This window comes from Acipenser ruthenus, chromosome 7, assembly GCF_902713425.1.
Source record: "Acipenser ruthenus chromosome 7, fAciRut3.2 maternal haplotype, whole genome shotgun sequence".
In the NCBI taxonomy this organism is placed as follows: Eukaryota; Metazoa; Chordata; class Actinopteri; order Acipenseriformes; family Acipenseridae; genus Acipenser; species Acipenser ruthenus.
In genome coordinates, this window is record NC_081195.1 from 44,804,854 (window position 1) to 44,826,305 (window position 21,452).

General features: G+C 35.3%; 1 protein-coding gene across 1 annotated transcript; it reads left to right on the top strand.

Annotated features, from left to right (window-relative positions):
* The first annotated feature begins 183 nt into the window (after positions 1-183).
* On the top strand, positions 184-20,308 carry LOC117414982 (cytidine and dCMP deaminase domain-containing protein 1-like). The gene is made up of 12 exons (XM_034921950.2): positions 184-233; positions 338-462; positions 777-924; positions 1,282-1,306; positions 3,592-3,690; positions 6,593-6,699; positions 7,376-7,562; positions 13,770-14,228; positions 14,892-14,938; positions 16,095-16,198; positions 16,466-16,625; positions 16,864-20,308. The coding sequence occupies exons 1-12, from the start codon at positions 222-224 to the stop codon at positions 16,918-16,920; spliced, it is 1,530 nt and encodes a 509-aa protein (XP_034777841.2). The 5' UTR covers positions 184-221; the 3' UTR covers positions 16,921-20,308.
* Positions 20,309-21,452: the final 1,144 nt, after the last annotated feature.

Consider the following 21,452-nt stretch of genomic DNA (forward strand, 5'->3'; position numbering starts at 1 on the left):
AATTTGTCAAGGCTGTCACATCTTTATTTGAATGCCTCATGTCTATTTACAAACAATACATTTGTGGATGAACTTACTATGAAGCAACTATATATACATTTTTTTATCTTGAAATTATTTCGTTATGAATAGTACAAGGTGTTTTCAATATTCATTTAAACTAAAATGCAAATATTCCAGATGATCCAGATCGTGGCATAGGGACTGTTATCTACAATGAAATGGGTTACATTGTAAGTATTAAATTAAAACTGAATTGCTTTACTCAACCTCATTTTCCAAGGAGTTCTTCTCTGTATATGGTAAATTATTTATATAGTCTTGTGATTATTTCCAGATTGGCTGTGGTTATAATGGATATGTGACAGGTGCAACCTATGGAAATTTTCCTCGTGAGGGACGAGGTACTGCAGCAAAAAAAACCTCTCTTGTACATGCTGAAGCAAATGCACTTCTTTTAAGGTAAACAAATATGTAGCTGCCATGATTAACCTTAGTATTGACTATGGCCCCATCCTTCAGACAGTGTTACCTCTTAAGCTGGGTGACAATGTAAAGTAAAAACAATTAAACTAATAGATTTCAGCAAGCAGGACAAGCAGATGGATCTGAAAATTATGTTAGGTACGACAATCTGTGAATATTTCAAGATAGTGACTTCACTAATGTGGGGTGACCTATTCAGAAAATCAACAACAGTCTACTGGGAAACAATTATGAATTAAGACTTTATAATCAAGTGATTATATTCTTTCTCTCACCATATTTGTGTGCAGATCTCAGAAAGATCTGGATAAAGCAGTCCTTTATTCATCAAAAAAACCATGTGTGAGCTGCCAGCTGTTAATAGAGGCAAAAGGGATTACAAAAGTGATTTCCATAGATGATACAAACGAACGAGACACAGCTTATACACTTGTTTTGGTATGTACAGTATGTATCAGTCAAATAAATGTTTGTGATGATGTTTTCGTCTAAGTAGACATGTATGTCTTGCTTGACCACAGATTTACATTCACTGCCTGCTTGTTTTGATGATGATGATTACACTGATATTAGCAGAAAAGTTTGTCTGCTTGACATTTTGTTTCAAGTGAAAATTAAAGTCAGCATATTATAAAATTCATGATATTGAATATTATTCTCATAGTATGCCATGCAGTATAAAGTAGGTAATACTGCTGAAACTGATTTTAATCATTATTAATTCATCCATAACTTCTAGTTACTTGTACAAGCCACCAGCAGCAGTACTTTAATGCTCTACTTTCTCATTTGCAGTGGAAACCGAGTGCTGATGCCCAAGGTTAGTTTAAATAACAATATTTATAGAAATACATTTTGAAACTAAATTGTAAAATCAAAAAACGAAAAAAAAAAATGGAAAACTCATGTAATATATATAAGGATACATATATGCATGCATTATACATTTCCAATTTTTATATGGAGTTATGATACTATGGTTATATTATTTGTCTCAAGTCACATACAAACACATATAAAGTGTAGTTATTTGCAAAATGTATGGTTTATAACTATATATATATATTTGCTTATGATTGTAAGTCGCCCTGGATAAGGGCGTCTGCTAAGAAATAAATAATAATAATAATAATATATATATATACACACACATAGTACCTTGCAAAAGTATTCAGACCCCCGACCAATTCTCTCATATTGCTGAATTACAAATGGTACATTGAAATTTCGTTCTGTTTGATATTTTATTTTAAAACACCGAAACTCAAAATCAATTATTGTAAGGTGACACTGGTTTTATGTTGGGAAATATTTTTAAGAAAAATAAAAAAACTGAAATATCTTGCTTGCATAAGTATTCAACCCCTGTGTTGTGGAAGCTCCCAGTTTACACCGATGAAAGAAACTGCCCTAACGAGGACACAATTACCTTACCATTGGCCTCCACCTGTGAACCATTAAAGTTGCTGTCACATTTTCTGGATAAAAACCCCACTGTTGAAGGATCATTGGTCAGGCTGTGAATCTGAAGGAAATGAAGACCAAAGAGCATTCTACAGAAGTTAGAGATAAAGTAATAAAAATGCATAGATTAGGGAAAGGGTACAAAATAATATCCAAGTGTTTGGATATCCCAATGAGCACAGTTGGATCAATAATCAGGAAGTGGAAGCTGCATCACACCACCCAGGCACTGCCAAGAAAAGGCTGTCCCTCAAAACTCAGCGCTCAAACAAGAAGGAGACTTGTGAGAGAAGCCACAGAGAGGCCAACAATCACTTTGAAGGAGCTACAGAGTTCAGTGACTGGGAGTGAAGTAATGGTGCACCAGTCAACCATATCAAGAGCTCTGCATAACACTGGCCTGTATGGGAGGGTGGCAAGAAAAAAGCCGTTACTCAAAAAGTACCATCTGAAAGCACGTCTGGAGTTTGCCAGAAAGCATGAGAATGACCCAGCTACAAAGTGAAGTATGGTGGTAGCAGCTTCATGCTGTGGGGATGCTTCTCATCAGCAGGGACTGGGCATCTTGTTAAAATTGAAGGAAGAATGGATTGAGCAAAATACAGGGAAATACTGCAAGAGAACCTGCTTCAGTCTGCTAAAAAACTGAAGCTTGGGAGGAAATTCACCTTTCAGCAGGACAATGATCCCAAGCACAAGGCCAAAGCAACATTGGAGTGGCTCAAGAACAAAAAGGTGAATGTCCTACAGTGGCCCAGTCAAAGTCCTGACTCACTCCTATTGAGAATCTGTGGCACTATTTGAAAATTGCGGTCCACAAGCGTCGTCCAACCAACCTGAACAACCTGGAGCAAATCTGCCAAGAAGAAGGGACCAAAATCACTCTGACACTGTGTGCAAAGCTGGTACATACTTACCCCAAAAGACTTAAAGCTGTTATTGCAGCGAAAGGTGGCTCTACCAAATATTAATGTGTGGGGGTTGAATACTTATGCAAGCAAGATATTACAGTTTTTTATTTTTCTTAAAAATATTTCCCAACATAAAACCAATGTCACCTTACAATAATTGATTTTAAGTTTCAGTGTTTTAAAATAAAATATCAAACAGAACAAAATGTCAATGTACCATTTGTAATTCAGTAATATGAGAGAATTTGTTAGGGGTCTGAATACTTTTGCAAGGCACTGTATATATATATATATATATATATATATATATATATATATATATATATATATATATATATATATATATATATATATATAATTCAGTAGGATAAAGGGATACAATACCCCAAAGTATGAGGGTTTTAACACATTTCTACAGAATATGTACTGTATATTCTGTATGTATTTCCTCTATTTTGTTGGAATGGTAACTGACTGTGTAGAGGCCCCTAGCACCACAGTGCAAACTCACCCAAAACCCTCCACCAGACAAAGGATTTCTCCTTCCTTAGCCATGTTGCTGCACCTTAATTAATCACGTTAATCAGGCTCCAGCCACATTCTCACGTGTATTTTGGCAGGGAGCAATTTAACCCCCTCCTTGCCAACACAATGTTACCCACACACACAATATTTACAAGTGCAGGGCTACTGCCCTACCACAGTAACATTATTTATTTTCTCTTTGCAGTGACAACAGGCAGCAGCACACCAGCCACCAGCAGCAGCACACCAGATTCCAGCAGCAGCACACCAGATTCCAGCAGCAGCACACCAGCCACCAGCAGCAGTACGGAGAGTGCATATTGTTGATACTAAATTCACTAGGATAGAGATTTCCAGAATTATATTTTATTGACTTTTCAATAGCATTAACAAGTTATTAATCTCCTACAACAATACATTAATATAAATAAATAGCTAGGTAATTTCATAACTGTATGACCCAAATAAATAAATAAGTACCATAACATGTTAGTGAACTCTAGTCGAAAGTTTGAAAGTAAACCTTTACAGTATGCCAGAGAAAATGTATCTAACGGAAGTGTTGCAAGTTTATTTTTATAAATCAAAATTAACCACAAAACCCTGTTCACCGAGCCAAAAGATAAAGGTTAAACAAAAACAAATCGTGCACACAAAATGAAACAGAAAATCCCTCACCCAAATCTGTCACTATCATGATGAGGTTTTACATAAAAATACAGGAGTGTTTGAGTTTGCGTCTGTCTCTCTCTCTTTCTGTCTTTTTGTATTAGTTTCTCCAGGTCAGCGGTAGTAATGTGTGAATAGTGAACTTTGTCTTTGCCTCCTTTTCTGTATCTTTTCATTGTCAACAAAAATACATGATTGGCATTTTTAAATGCTTGGTCACTAACAAGGCTAACATTGTGGGTTATGTCAGCTCTGTTTATGGAGCAACTGAGACCAGCACGGAGGCTTCATTCATTTTACTTAATTACAATAAATGGAAATGTTGAAAACCTCCAGTTTAATGTTTACAACAAATATAACCTTGTTTGAGTGACTATTTTGTCTCCAAAGCAGAAGGCTATATAATATATATATATTTTTTTTTAAATAAAAACACTTTTTTTTTTATTATATCCGTTTTATAAATGGGATAACTATTCAGGGCTTGTGCATTGTGTTGCTTCACTTCATGCCTCCAACCCAGTAACAGCAGTATTTTAATGCAACACAACGCACGCCCTGTCGTGTGTTATTCCCTTACTTTACAAGCTGCTGTGTTGAGTGCTCGTGAGTGCAATACACAGAGCATACATTTTAGACACTTAAAAACTATATATGACGGAGAGTTTAGACCTTTTTTTAACTTGGAGATATTCTCCTTGTATGCATTTTCTTCCTGCTTCTGGGGATTTAAGGTCTCAATTTTGGTTTTGCAACAGGATCTATAAACTATGCTGCTGCTTCCTTTCCATAATTATGTAACCTTTCCACAGACCACCTGAAGGGAGCCAGCGGACCACAGATTGAGAACCACTGGGTTAGATAAATTCATGTGACTGGGGCATGATCTGATATTTCAATAGTTTCAATGGTGGCATCCTATATATATATATATATATATATATATATATATATATATATATATATATATATATATATATATAATTTATAGGTTCTCAAAAAACCATGAGATGGCAACGAACCCTACAAAAACAGTTTCAGAACCATGAAGTGATAAATCTGCTTAGAAAAGACCAAAACCAGACTCTCCGACTCCAAATCAAAATGGCACCGGTGAACTACCTACATAGAACAAGCATAATGTATGAGTTGACCCGCTTTAAAGAGATGCTCAAGAATGTTCTGGAGGGTCAGTCAAAATTTCAAGAACGGTTTGTTGCTGCCAAAAAAAGATAGAAGATAAAATGTTAAAAATGGAAAAAGACGTGGGATTCACATTGAAAAGGCTGTCACGACCAGTCAAAGATGTCATAATGTTTTATCTATGTATTATTCCTTTATATATCAGTTTTTCACTGCTTTGTCTGTCTTTGTCTTGTTTGTTATGTTTTTAATAGTTTTTTTTTGTCGTCTCCCACTCACAGAACTGATTGCGTTTTCATTGATAAAAAGTTAAAAATTGTACGATTTGACTTTCAGTCTTATATGGCCTAATACAGATTGCAGCATCTTACCCTCACCATATGTTAAGTATTTTGTAATGAGTAATTTATCCTGGTCAAAAAAACTATAACTGATCTCATGGAATGTCAAGGGCATTAATAATCCCATAAAACGCAGTAAAATCCTAAATTACCTTTCAAGACTCAAATGTGATACAGCCTTTATCCAGGAGTCTCACTTGATTGAATCAGAAGTGATCAGATTAAAGAAAAGATGGGTGAGAACAGTACTACACTCCTCACATTCTTCATCATCCAGAGGCGTTCTTATTTTACTAAATAAAAAACTGAATGTTAAAATACTTGATCGTAAACAAGATAAATAAGGTAGATTCCTAGCCATTTGTGTAGAATTGGGAGGTAGAGAGGTAGTCATAGCCAGTGTATATATGCCCCTAATATAATATAAAAAACCTACAGAACTTAGGTAAATCATTTTAAGCCTTAAATAATTTAGCTGAAGAACTACATTTACTTGATATCTGGAGAATATTAAATCCAACTGGTAAAGAATTGCATAAATCTTTTGCTAGAATTGATTATCTGCTACTCGTTCTCTTTTACTATATATATATATATATATATATATATATATATATATATATATAAAGCTTATTTTCTGATTTTAAATTAAATTATAAATGTCTCCTAACAGGAGCTCCTTTGTATTACAGCCTCTCACTATGACTCATAACGTGACCCCCCCAGGATAGTGATTTCTACAGAATAATAGGCCTACAGTACAGTATATATTTAACCATTTTGTTAGTTCTCTGGCCTGGTACAGATCTATACTTCTCAGAACCAATTTAGGATACAATTACCAAGCTTTTGAAAATGTATTTAATTTAAACAGTTCCCAAACTACAAAAAAAACAGTACATACATGTACTGTATGTTGCTTTATCTCACAATTCCTAGTCTATTTTCTGTCTCAATGCTACAGAGGAGAGCTGTAGACAAGCAGTCATTATTATTTTTCTTTATAGGGCTTACAGTCAGCATATTTAAAGACAGCCATATTGTTCTCTTTAGTAGGTCATTCACGTCTGCGAGAGAAAGATGACCTCTGCATGTTGCTAGCACTGTACATGGAGTATTCTACAGACTGTGAGGAACCAGCAAAAGCAGAAGATCTGAAGGTAAGCTGTTTATAAGCAGAGGGGCTAAACCAGCTTGTATAGGGACTTGTGGCATTTGTTACATTGGACAGGAGATCCATATGAAACTACTGGCAACCCCAACACTTTTTGATGGTCAGAATTCTGTATATAAGGTCTTGATGACTTGCCAGTGTAAAATGTACCAATTCTTATTAAATGGCCTTATATTTCAAGGGATTGGAAACCCTATCATACTTTTGGAGGGTAATGTACTGTACATTAAGAAAAGGTATTGTTTTCTAAATTTGAAGTTAAACTCTGGGTGATTTTGGACTTTGTTTTACCCTAACATATAATTAATAATCATTGAAGACATTGAAAAACTTTTAGTCGAAATGCTTGTCATTGAATTTAAGTTTATTGTAGTATTTTATAACATATAATGAATTGCTTTTATTTGTACATCTATGACATTATTGGCTTTGTTTTGTCAGATCTGTATTGATGATTGTGAAAGCTTAAAATCACCTTATGACATGTCTGCTGAATAACGAATCTAGATCTAAATTTTAGTTAAGCACAGTATGTTCTTTGGCTCCAATTCTCAATATAAAATGCCAGCATTGTATTGTGTCACTTAAAGAAAAAGTGATTTAAACATTCATTCAAGAAAATAGGGAAAGGTGATCATAATTGGCTGGTTTGTTTGTTTCAGTATTGTAAAAGTGGAATTGTCATATGTGAACCAAATAAACCAAAGTGGATTGTTACAATCGACTGTTCCAGAAAAAAACTCCATGCCGTGCAACAAGCACTCTTGAATTTACCCAGTGCAGTGAAAGGATGTGAAGTGTTCCTGTCAAAGAAACCCTGCAGCACCTGCGCCAAATTATTAATACAAGGTAAGTGTTTGTAAAGCAGTTTGGGGATGACATTTTTCTGCACACCTGCACACCTCAATTAACAGACTGAATCACATTTGAAGTGAAAAAAAGTCTTGTAGTAATACATATTTGGAACTGTGTTTTTTATTCATACCCCAATACTTTTTAGATGGTAGCGTGTATATATATATATATATATATATATATATATATACAGTACTGTGCAAAAGTTTTAGGCAGGTGTGAAAAAATGCTGTAAAGTAAGAATGCTTTCAAAAATAGACATGTTAATAGTTTATATTTATCAGTTAACAAAATGCAAAGTGAGTGAACAGAAGAAAAATCTACATCAAATCAATATTTGGTGTGACCACCCTTTGCCTTCAAAACAGCATCAATTCTTCTAGGTACACTTGCACACAGTTTTTGAAGGAACTCGGCAGGTAGGTTGGCCCAAACATCTTGGAGAACTAACCACAGTTCTTCTGTGGATTTAGGCAGCCTCAGTTGCTTCTCTCTCTTCATGTAATCCCAGACAGACTCGATGATGTTGAGATCAGGGCTCTGTGGGGGCCATACCATCACTTCCAGGACTCCTTGTTCTTCTTTACGCTGAAGATAGTTCTTAATGACTTTCGCTGTATGTTTGGGGTCGTTGTCATGCTGCAGAATAAATTTGGGGCCAATCAAATGCCTCCCTGATGGTATTGTATGATGGATAAGTATCTGCCTGTACTTCTCAGCATTGAGGAGACCATTAATTCTGACCAAATCCCCAACTCCATTTGCAGAAATGCAGCCCCAAACTTGCAAGGAACCTCCACCATGCTTCACTGTTGCCTGCAGACACTCATTCGTGTACCGCTCTCCAGCCCTTCGGCGAACAAACTGCCTTCTGCTACAGCCAAATATTTCAAATTTTGACTCATCAGTCCAGAGCACCTGCTGCCATTTTTTGCACCCCAGTTCCTGTGTTTTCGTGCATAGTTGAGTCGCTTGGCCTTGTTTCCACGTCGGAGGTATGGCTTTTTGGCCGCAAGTCTTCCATGAAGGCCACTTCTGACCAGACTTCTCCGGACAGTAGATGGGTATACCAAGGTCCCACTGTTTTCTGCCAATTCTGAGCTGATGGCACTGCTGGACATCTTCCGATTGCGAAGGGAAGTAAGCATGATGTGTATTTCATCTGCTGCAGTAAGTTTCCTTGGCCGACCACTGCGTCTACGGTCCTCAACGTTGCCCGTTTCTTTGTGCTTCTTCAAAAGAGCTTGGACAGCACATCTGGAAACCCCTGTCTGCCTTGTAATTTCTGCCTGGGAGAGACCTTGCTGATGCAGTATAACTACCTTGTGTCTTGTTGCTGTGCTCAGTCTTGCCATGGTGTATGACTTTTGACAGTAAACTGTCTTCAGCAACCTCACCTTGTTAGCTGAGTTTGGCTGTTCCTCATCCAGTTTTATTCCTCCTACACAGCTGTTTCTGTTTCAGTTAATGATTATGTTTCAACCTACATATTGAATTGATGATCATTAGCACCTGTTTGGTATAATTGTTTAATCATACACCTGACTATATGCCTACAAAATCCCTGACTTTGTGCAAGTGTACCTAGAAGAATTGATGCTGTTTTGAAGGCAAAGGGTGGTCACACCAAATATGGATTTGATTTAGATTTTTCTTCTGTTCACTCACTTTGCATTTAGTTAATTGATAAATATAATCTATTAACATGTCTATTTTTGAAAGCATTCTTACTTTACAGCATTTTTTCACACCTGCCTAAAACTTTAGCACAGTACTGTGTATATATATATATATATATATATATATATATATATATATATATATATATATATATATATAAGGGCAGCAGTGTGGAGTAGTGGTTAGTGCTCTGGACTCTTGACCGGAGGGTCGTGGGTTCAATCCCAGGTGGGGACACTGCTGCTGTACCCTTGAGCAAGGTACATTACCTAGATTGCTCCAGTAAAAACCCAACTGTATAAATGGGTAATTGTATTTAAAAATAATGTAAAAAAATAATGCAATTGTATGTAAAAATAACGTGATATCTTGTAAGTCGCCCTGGATAAGGGCGTCTGCTAAGAAATAAATAATTATATATATATATATATATATATATATATATATATATATATATATATATATATATATGAATGAGAATTAGTGTTTGGAAATCCTGGCCTGTTAAAACATCATCATAAGACCAAAAACAGACTGAAATATTGCCCTAACATCCGTACACCACCTGGCAATAGTCTCCCTTGACAATGTGATTGGTTCACATCACTGTCAGTCCCAGAAGAAATATGGCTGAAAGTGAAAAAACTGCTGAACAGAAAATTAATTACAAAACATACTACAAAAAGAAAGATGCTCCAAACACTAAAATGGTGATTAAAACATCACCATCACTGTTTTCTGACTTAATAAAATTCAACTCAACCATGTAAACAAATATGACAGCCAGGGTCTAAACTTGGAGTATTATGTGGAGTCAGCAAGCCAGACGGAGAGCTGTACGCCAAACAAATAATTAATTGATAATTATGCGGTATGAGCTTCAAAAACATTTTCTGTTATTAATTTCTGTTTATTTATTTAATTATGCTGTATCAGCAATATTTAAACAAAATAGTCATAGTTACTATCCAACCTTGCCTCACTTATTTTCTTGACAATTAAAAATTAAATAGATTGGTTGGATAAGTGTTCACCCCCCTTAATTAATTTTCTACAAATTTCTAGAATATTTTTTTCACTTGGAAGTTGTGGGGTAGGATGTGTAGATAAATGAAAAAAAACAAACAACTATTTTAATGCATTTTAATTCCAGGCTATAAGGCAACAAAAGGTGAAAAATTTAAAAGGGGGTGTAGACTTTCTATAGGCACTGTATATATTCTGTTTTGTTTTTATTCTGTTCTTTTTTTAAATGTTTACTGTTGTTCAGTAATAATTTTGCATTTGGAAAGCGCTTTGTGGTGACTTGTTGCAAAAGGCGCTACTGTATATAAAAATAAAATTGAATTGAATATATATATATATATATATATATATATATATATATATATATATATATATATATATAATGTGTGTGTGTGTGTTAAGGGCAAAACCCGGTGGTCTGGCGAGTCTAGTTTTGCCCGGGCCAATCTGTTTGCGTCTAGGGCTTCTGGGCGAATCCCGAAGTTACAACTTTTTTTTGGCACTCGCCATTCGGGCGAATCTGGTCCAGAACTTGAAAAAGTTGACTGGGCAAAACCTGTTTTTTCAACAGTTATCACTGAATTTCGGGGCTAGCCTTGGCAAGTCCAGTTTCGTCCAATGCTTCAAAATCGATACTGGGCGAATGTGGTTCGCCCATGCCATTAATTTGGGCGAGTCTAGTTTTGTCCAACTCTTCAACATCGATGCTGGGCCAATCTAGTTTTGCCTATGCCAATTATTTGGGTAAGTCTAGTTTTGCATTTCTACACTCTCCCCTGCCAGCTTCCAAGTGCGTGCCGGGGTACCTGCCTCGCCTCCACTTCTGACAACAATGTAGTGACTGTGTGATGGGTTTCCAGCAGCGGTGCAGAAAAGGCAGGACACCAGGGCTGGTTTTAATAGCGGTTAAAACCACTCTTTTTATTAGCTTTCTCTCCTAAAAAGTCCAGTCAAAAAGTCTTCCTCCTCCATACTTGCAGGCAAACTCACCACACACAGGTGGGTAAAACTATCAATAACTCAATGAGTCGGTACCCAATAAGGCATTACAAGGGGACTGAGTGGAGAAGCTACTAGAAAGTGATACATCAATTCCAAAGTGCTAGTCGACAATATATAAAAAAACGTGCACTAATCAAATCAAAGTGTACAATTATAAAAATAAAACATACAAGTGACAAATAAATATGTGAAATCTAACAGAGGCATTATTTACCATGTTACAGTCTTAGCTATTTTAATTAAGACAGAACAAAAGAAGATATAAACATGAACAATTAACATATTATTTCTCTCTCTGTTGTGTGTGTGTGTGTGCCGAGTTTGCCTGCGCATTACAGTTTCTCTCCTGTGTGTGGCGAGTTTGCCTGCACGTTTGGAGGAGCAAGAATTTTTGACTGGACTTTTTAGGAGAGAAAGCTAATAAAAAGGTTTTAACCACTATTTAAACCAGCCCTGGTGTCTTCCCTTTTCAGCACCACTTCTGGAAACCCAGCACGTGGTTTCTACATTGTTGTCAGAAGTGGAGGCGAGGCAGTTACCGGCACTCACTTGGAAGCTGGCAGGGAAGAGTGTAGGTGTAACACGTGTGTTTCTTTCTTTATTAATATTATATTGCCTGCTTGATGTTTGTTTTGCTGTATTTGTGGCAAAGTGGCTGCTGATATGAACAGGTGCAGAGGTGATACAGTGCAGAAATAATCACAAGTGAAAACTGTAATCCAATTTGGAAATGTTATTTTTATTATTACACAAATCCTGGTCTGGCGACCAAACAATAATCCTCTGGCAATACACTCCTGGTGTAAAGCTCCAGGAAAATAATAATAATGATTTGTAAACAAAACAAATAATAACACGTTATCCACTCCCACAATACTACTAACACAAATCACCAGTCCGGGTGCATGCAGTAGTACTCAAGGTGGGTGATAACAAATAACAGTGACTGTGGTGCTGTTGTTCTGGGTAGTGCTGGCCCAAGGCGACAGCTCCGGAGATGTGTTATAATTGTAATTGGTTTTGTCTTTCTATGGACTCTCAACGATTGTATTGATTGACTGTAATTCTTATTATGACTCTTTTCTGTAATAAAAGTACTCCTTGGTTTTTAACCCTTAGCGGTCCATATGTTCAGCGTGTCTCAGGCGCATCAGGTCCAATTTATTTTCACATGCACAGTTTATTTTAGACGTGCTGTTTTAAAAGTATTCTTTCACAGTAAAACAGGTTCAAAAGGCACTGCATATCACAGGACACTCAGTACTGCAGTACTGAATGACTCAACTAAAAGAACCTGTATGCTATATATTATTCTAACCAAATTATTAATATATTTCTGGTATGTAATTTCCCATTGGCATAGTCGGACTATATCATTTAATTTCTAATTGTGTATTATTATTATTATTATTATTATTATTATTATTATTATTATTTCTTAGCAGACGCCCTTATCCAGGGCGATTTACAATCGTAAGCAAATACATTTCAAGTATCACAGTACAAGTAATAATACAATTAAGAGCAAGATAAATACAATGACTTTGGTTCAAGCAAGTACAAGTGTGACAAAATACGAATCAATAATACAGCAGATAGCAGTGTCAGTGATAGTTACATCAGGATATGATTAAATACAACTGCCCGTTACATAGAAATGCAAAACTAGACTCGCCCAAATAATTGGCATAGGCAAAACTAGACTGACCCAGCATCGATGTTGACGCTTTGGACAAAACCAGATTTGCCCAACATCGATTTTGAAGCGTTGGACGAAACTAGGCATGCCCAGGCTAGTCCCGAAATTCAGTGAAAACTGATGAAAAAATGGGTTTCGCCCTGTCATCTTTTTCATGTTCTGGGCCAATCTAGATTCACTCGATTGGACGTGGGTGAGTGCTGGAAAAAAATGGTAACTTTGTATTTCACCCAGAAGCCCTTGGAGAAAGTAGAATGACCCGGGCAAAACTAGACTTGCCAGACCACCGGGTTTCACCCGTAACGTGTGTGTGTGTGTATATAGGGTAATCGGGAAATATGCAAATTTCAGCATTACAAGAGCCAATTAAATTGCAGGAAAGTCACCTAAAGGCTTCTACATACACAGTGTTTTAAAAGTTAAAGTACAGTATCTGCAGACATGTTTCACCCTGTTTGGGGCTCATCAGTGCAGCACAACTGTGCTTTGACTTCTGAATAACTCAGGAGAGTAAGTAGAAACAAGTAGCTTTCAAGTTAAGGGGAATGAAAGCAATGAAAAGTGAACAATGGGTAATCACGAAATATGCAAATTTCAGCATTACAAGAAGCAATCAAATCCTCTCAACTCAAAAGCTACTTGTTTATATAATATATATATATATATATATATATATATATATATATATATATATATATATATATATATATATATATATATATATATATAACACACACACACACACACATATGCGTATAATATAACAAATAATGATTGTTTTCATTATGTTATAGGGCAAGTTTCAAGAGTATGTTACTGGCCAGATATGGAGCTTCCCTCAGAAAACAACACAAATGAAGAACAGGTTGCTGAGTCAGATGCTGTTGAAGTTGGTCTGTTGTTTAGCAAAAGTTGTGTTACTGCAGAGATATATATACCACTGATGGACTTTAACGAAGTGCATCAAAATATTTTAAATATTTCCAAATCAACAGCGAGGCCTGACATAAAACTCAGAACAGTTTTACAGGCAAGAAACAGAGGGAAGCTGCTAAATGTTGAAAACATCACTGGGGACTCCAAAAAGAAATTAATAAAGCAAATCAATAATACAGAAAAGTGTATGCAGGCACTTCTTGGTAATTTTCAAGAGACATCTGTTGGCATTAATCATAATGAGGATTCAAATGACAAGAAGCAACAGAAGTACATACATGCCCTAAACATGTGCTACCTAATGGCAGCCCGTACAGGTAGGTATATATATATAAATGACATAGACCTAACAAAATAATTTCAGTAAATCTTTTTTAGGTATCATATTTTCCTTTATAAAGAAATTGCCACATTTTAATAGTATGTTTTTGAAGCTGCTAGTAAAGAAAATGTATTGATTGTTTCTTGCAGATATTTCAGTGGCATATCTCTATTTAATTGCATAAAGTTTGCGTGAAGGAACTCAGTGCACATTTAAAACACACCAGTCAGTTCTGCAAGTTTGAGTCCTTGTAAAGGAAGTACATGACAGAAATGTAGAATGTTTTTAAAAAAAAAACATTTAGAATTGGTTTTCTTTGCTCTGTCACTGCTTTCGCTAAGACTCACGTATTTTCTTTTTCTATGTTGACAGCGTTCCTTCACAATCAGAAATAAAGCAATGAAAGATATACAAAGGCATTCATTTTTTTCACTAACTGCTATGGCATTTTCAAAAATTAAATGAACATCTGGAAACCACTGCTACAAAGTTATTTCTTGGGATTTTTAGCAAACTGGCCCATAATTTTACTTTATTCTCCTTGTTAAGTGTACCAGCCTGTTGAGGTCTCAGGCAGGTTATCAGGGAATATGGACTAACTAGCCAATCAGCTTTTCCAGTCATACAGTATAATATGCATTTTTGTTTTTTGTTTTAGAGTGTCCTAATGGAACAGGGACTTTAATTTACAAGAACCAACACATTGTAAGTATTTACTTTTGTAATGTAGGAACAATTGCTAAAAAATATAGCTAATTTAATTAGGAAAGTATAGGGCAAGTATCCCAGTACCAGTTAAGTCGTGATTGCCTACTGTTTCAGTCACAAATATACAAGCTCAGACACAGTGTATGTTAAAATATACAAAACCCAAATATGATTCGGAGTAAAAATAGTCTTTGATGTATTTTATTAGGGGCAGAAATAAGATGGTTAGATGAATTGGATGAAAAAACAGAAAATAAAAACAAAAAGGAAAATGTCTTTTACAGAAAGTCCACAACTGTACTGTAGATCCTCCTCTTCCATCATAGGCAGGTGGTGTCCAACAAGCAAGTAGCAATCATTGAAGTGAAATCAACACAGTCACTATTTTCTTCTTATATCTCAATTGTTGGTCTTTAGTTTCTTGTCCAAGAAACTCAAAGCTATTAGCTTAACAACTGAAGAGTGCAGAGATATTTCCAATACTCAGAAATACTCTTTACAATGTGAGGGCTGTCACCAAATCTACTGATAGGATTTATTGATAAGGTTCGCTCAAAGATTCCTTATAGCAATTCATATGTAGGATCATTTTCCCTTCTTGTATCTGTATCCATTTACAGAAACAGGCTGGTAACATAAAACAAGCAGCAGAGACTTATCAGGTACAAATGGCAATCCGCAGCATCACAGTTTCCAGATGAAAGGTGGTAGAAAAGGCACGCGGTTGACCAATAAGAGAGGGGTTTTATACCTCATTAGAAAGGACCAGAACTTTCTTGTACTTTTCCAGTGTTTTTACACAAAAACCCATTACATCAATACCCTCACATGTCCCATAAATTGTTATTTTCACAGGAGTTGCTACTTTGCTCCATGCTACCCTTTGTATTCTACTGAGAACCTTTGTAATCATCCTCAGGACACTAACTCCCTAAAAGTTCTTAGATTCAAATATCACATGATACACGCATAAAATATTGTGGATCAGCTTGTCTTATTGACAGGTTAGTTTCATACAGCAATGTTAATTTATCTTGATAGCAAGTTATTTGGGGCTTATGTTACAATAGTAATAACATTTTGGATGTTACATTAAATAAATACATATGAATCTATAAGTATAACTATTTCCATCATTCTGTTGCTATGCTAGGTTGCTGCAGGATACAATGGATTTCCAAAAGGCACAAGTATATTTTCTCAGACTGATAATGATCATGGAGAAATCGCTGCTGAAGCAAACGCACTCTTACTTGGGTATGTTTTTTAGTTAATACTGCTTGATGCAAAATTGTTAAATTAAATATAAAAATCAGGAATGATGGATTTTTTCCAAGAATACTAAAATGCTGTAAAAGAACAGCATCACTGTCTTATTAACGTCAATTGTACTGTACCGTACACTCAAAATTGACACAATGATATCTTCATTTCAGTGAAAATTAAGATTCTTCATTCTTTAAGAGAGAAAACTGTTCCCTTTTTGTGTTTATTTTTTTGTGTTTTTTTATTTTATTTTAACAGTTCTCCAGAGGACATGGAAGGAGCTATCATGTTCACTACAACATTCCCATGTGAAACGAGCATCCCCTTGATTAAAGGGAAAAAAATAAAGGAAGTAGTGTGCTCAGATCAAAGTGATATGACGGATAAACATTTCCTGAAAGAAATTGAACTAACTCAGGTAAAATAAATTATGGCTGTAATGTTTTAAAAATGTTTATGCTGCAACAACAAAAGCATAAACTGGAGACTAATATAGTGTCCTTAAATGACTATTGATGATAATTTGTAGAAATCTAGTTTACATTTTTGTTTGTTAGATCTAATTCTACTTCATTCATATTTTTACTTTTTTTATGTCATCAGAATTTCAAGACTTACCTTGTTATATTTATTTTCCTTCTGTATTTGTCTCTTAGTGGAAACAACGTGATCCTAAAGACATTGAAAAGGATAAGACTGTAAACCCCTGCTAATCTCTAAATAGTAATTTAGAGAGGTGTTGATGCCTATAGTTCAGATTATTTTTTTCAAATGTACAATTATAATTGCTTCCTCATCTGTAGAATTCAAATGGTAAATCAAGTTTGTTTATGTAAAGTCTTACAGAACACCCTGCAGTGTTTATGAGAAATGCATTCATTTATGTTTCCTGCATCTTGTGTTGTCCTTACCGTCATGTTATATTTTTCAACATGATTTTGATTGCTTTGATATTTTTATTTACACATTATGGTGTCAAAAAATGCGATGGACCTTTACTGAAGAGCATTCCCCAAGGGAAAGATCATTTTTCTTATTAACATAAAAGTGTATCCAAATCAAGCACCCTCCTACAACAATGCTGATACTGTACTCTTGATTAAAATAAATGGCTTGAGGAAACAGAAAAAAAGAGCATTGTTGAAGGGGGTAACCGGTTCTGGATGGGGCAGGCAGTGGAGGGGGCAGGCCAGTGCCAGTTTGGTTCAATTTACATCGTTCCATGGGTCAAAATGGGTCAAAATTCCAGAGACAAATTGAAGAAGCATTGTCTTAGTGAGCCAGAAATAGACTTCCTTATCTCCTGTAATCCTGTTCCATATCTCGTGTTAAGAAAGACTTCTCAAAACATCATAACAGATAACGTTAGGGCCAATAAAACTAGCAAAAAATAAATAAAATACAATAAATGCCAACCAGCGAAAGGGCACAGAGCTACAGTATGTCAGTGCTTCCCCACGATTGTCCAAAGTACATTCTCAGGAGTTTCACAACAGATCTCTGAATAAACTTTTAAAAAGGTGAATCTGTTTAAACTGTGCATTTCTTATCAATATAAATTACAAATACAATATTTAGTCGAGATATACAGGCCTTCACTGTTGCTGATAAACCTCTGAAGTCTCAGCAACAAGCTCTGTTTAACTCCATCAATAATAGTATTAGTATTAGCTTTTTTTTTTTGAAAATCAGATTGGTTTTACTAGACATATTCTGTTTTAACTTGAAATTCATATTACAGTGAAGCTAAAGGTCACATTGCTGAGTGAGGAGGGTAACTGTATAAAAAACATATTAATAGTACATAGTTCAAAAAATAAACTTAAATTAGATTAGTAGTAATGATAGTCTATTGGCACAACTTTTGCACAACACAACACATTAACAAAACTCTGTTCAAAGGACAAGTAGAATGATCCAGTTACATCTGTTGTAATCCTGGGTGCGCTACGATTAGGCAAGTACATTTGGAATGTTTCTGTAATATTCTAAAATCTTACAAAGTTGTTGTAAACACCCTTTTTAATGCATTGCACATTTATAGTACAGTACAGTTGCTTTGATGCATTACATCCAAAATATTAGGCTAGAGCAGGGGGTGGGCAATTCCGGTCCTGGAGGCCCGGTGTCCTGACTGGTGTTTGTTCCAACTGACCAATCAAGCTTCTAATAAGCACTTAATTGGTCCAATTAAGTAATTTAGGGTACAGTTGAAACAAAAAGCAGGAGGGACACCAGCCCTCCAGTACCGGAATTGCCCACCCTTGGGCTAGAGTATACTTAATTACCATAAAATGACACCTACTGGTGTGGCACTTTAAAGTTTGATGTAAATCCATATTAATGACAATGGCACATAAGAGACATTTTCTCTGTTTAGTGAATTTAAAATGTTTTTTTTCAATTGACTTGCCCCATGATTTGTGAATAAAATATCAAAACAATCAGAATCATGGTGAAAAATATATGGGGATACAACAAAGGTTTGTAAACACTGAAGGGAGTTCTGTAACACTTTTAAAGAGCTTTTAAAACTTGTGTGTTGTCTTTATGTTTTCCAGTTTTTAAACTAAACAATTTATAGTTTTATTCTGATTACTGTACAACATAAATCCCTACAAGTAATAAGCTGCTGTTATTTTTAAATTTCCAAATGAAATGAAAACAATACGTGAACGGGCATGGAATACAACGCAGTAGTATATAGAGGGAGTCTGAGAGAAAAAATGACACCAAAGTTTGGTGCTTCTTTCATTTGTTTGGTGTGCAAGGTAATCAAACATGCAATCTTCAGGTGTGAAAATGTTATTGAAAACAAGCGGATCATGCTTGAAAACCCACAAATGTTACATTTATGTGTGTGTGTTTGAGGTTCTAAATTTAAGAATGTTTAATACTGTATTTAAATTAAAACAAACAGATGTGTGATTTATGATTGAAAACCTGAATGCATTTAAAACCTTTTTTCTTGTTAATTAGTAAGTTTTAGTATTTGATATTTACTCAGCATAAGTTCCTAAGCTTTCAAAAACCATGCCCTAAGCATGCAAAATAGTACAACACTAACTGTAAACCAATGTGGTTTTATTAATTTGACATACACATACACTGTACATACAGTACAGTATAGGAAATCAGATTGATTGTATTGTTTGCACAAGTGGTTTTATATGTCTGGTTTTTCAGGAAATATTGATTGTGGTGTTTGTTATATTTTAAGCACATTATATTTAGAAAATATATTTTCATACAATTTAGTTAAATTATATTATTTACAATCTTTCCAAATAATGCAAGAAAGTTCCTTACTAAATTGGACAGTTTTTATGTGTAATTGCCTTTATGACTTATAACATGTACAACCTTTTATTTTCATATCCATCAGGAAGGGTAAGAATAGTGATTTAAATGAGGTTTTCTAATGCTATCACAGAGATGGAAATAAGACTCCCATTGCGTAGCAGTTTGAGACATTCCTGGTTTAATGACACACCTGAGCTTGGTACCAATACACTGTGACTACTCAAGTTTATGGTAAAACCTGGAATGGATAAAAGTGCTATGTAATAGGAGTCTTATTTCCATCCCTGCTATCATACTGTATTCAAACACTACAAGACAACACTATTTATGATCAATTTGAAACTGTTCTTTAAGGTCAAATTATGGAACTGAACTTTTAATCTACTGTTTTCCAATAAATTCATTTGATTTTGTTTTATTATTCATTATTATTTTATTATCAGCAGTTAACGTGTGCCATTAATGGATGCACCAATTTTTACTGCCTTGTGTTCTCATATACTTGCTTTTGGGCAGCAGTGTGGAGTAGTGGTTAGGGCTCTGGACTCTTGACCGGAGGGTCGTGGGTTCAATCCCAGGTGGGGGACGCTGCTGCCGTACCCTTTACCCAGATTGCTTGGAAAAACCCAACTGTATAAATGGGTAATTATATGTAAAAATAATGTGATATCTTGTAACAATTGTAAGTCGCCCTGGATAAGAGTGTCTGCTAAGAAATAAATAAATAAATAATTTACATGTCAACTGTTTATAATCATGTAATTTTTAAATTCTCAATAAAAATCTATAGAATAAAATAAAAAAATACTTTTCTCTTATCTCTGAATTGGATTTCAAGCACTTGAGAATTGGGTCATTTATTTACACAACATATACAACACACTCTTAAAGACTGAAAACAAAATTCAGCTATCTTGCCTATAGTACAGTAACTACATGATGACACTTTTCATTGGGATTTATGTGATATACTGTAGACAACCAAGACTCACCACGTGTAGGCCTAAAGGAAAGGAACCAGTAATCCTATAAGACCAATTACAACTACAATCCCTTAATGTCATTTCATGAAAATCACCAAGCCACAAACAGAGGTTGTAGTTTTTTTCCTCTACTAAGAATGCAATCAAACTATTTCTTTAAAATAACTCTCATTCCTCCTAAGTGCTGCTCCATTAAAGCAAGGCTTTCCAGTTAATTTCTCACCAGAATGGGTTCCATGTGTGTCATATATGTAAGTGTGAAGCCTGAATTGTCTGGGTGCTTTTGAGCACTGGAGCAATGAGGACCTCTAGTGAGTGTGAATTGAACAGTAAATATTGTTATGACAACCGCAGGTGATGCTGATTGAATGTGGCCAACTGACCACAATCAAATCAACAACATCTAAATGTGGTCACCAATCACTATTTGGAATGTTCTGGTTGCTTTTTCAATTGTTTTGGAAGTGATACAAGTCTGAAATGATTCATGGCTTGATCACTGGGGATTAAATCAAGAGAAAACATGGGCTAAGACAGCACATCATTTTTGTCTTCTGTAGAAAATCCAGTGTTAAATGAACTGCTTTCACAGGGCATTATCCTGTTGCAATCCCTGCTGGAAATTTCAGCTATGTAGCTGGTTTGGAAATGACTATGCTGCTCAATTAGCTGATTTATTGCAGGTGAAGCTTATTTTGAGATACTATGCTGGTGATTAATTCTACTGGTTGTGTATCGTGTGTCTGTTTGACTACACAAAATAGTGTTAAAGAATTTCACTACTCTTGTACAGCTTACTAAAGGGTGGGAGAGCTTTTGCCAGCAAAAATGTGTTAACAATTTGCAATGGTGCCCCTAGAATTTTTTACCAGCTACAACTTAACAAGTTTACCATTCCCAAATTCGAAAGCGAAAGCAGAAAAATCCCTTAAAGGTCCCCAATTCTTCACACATAAAGA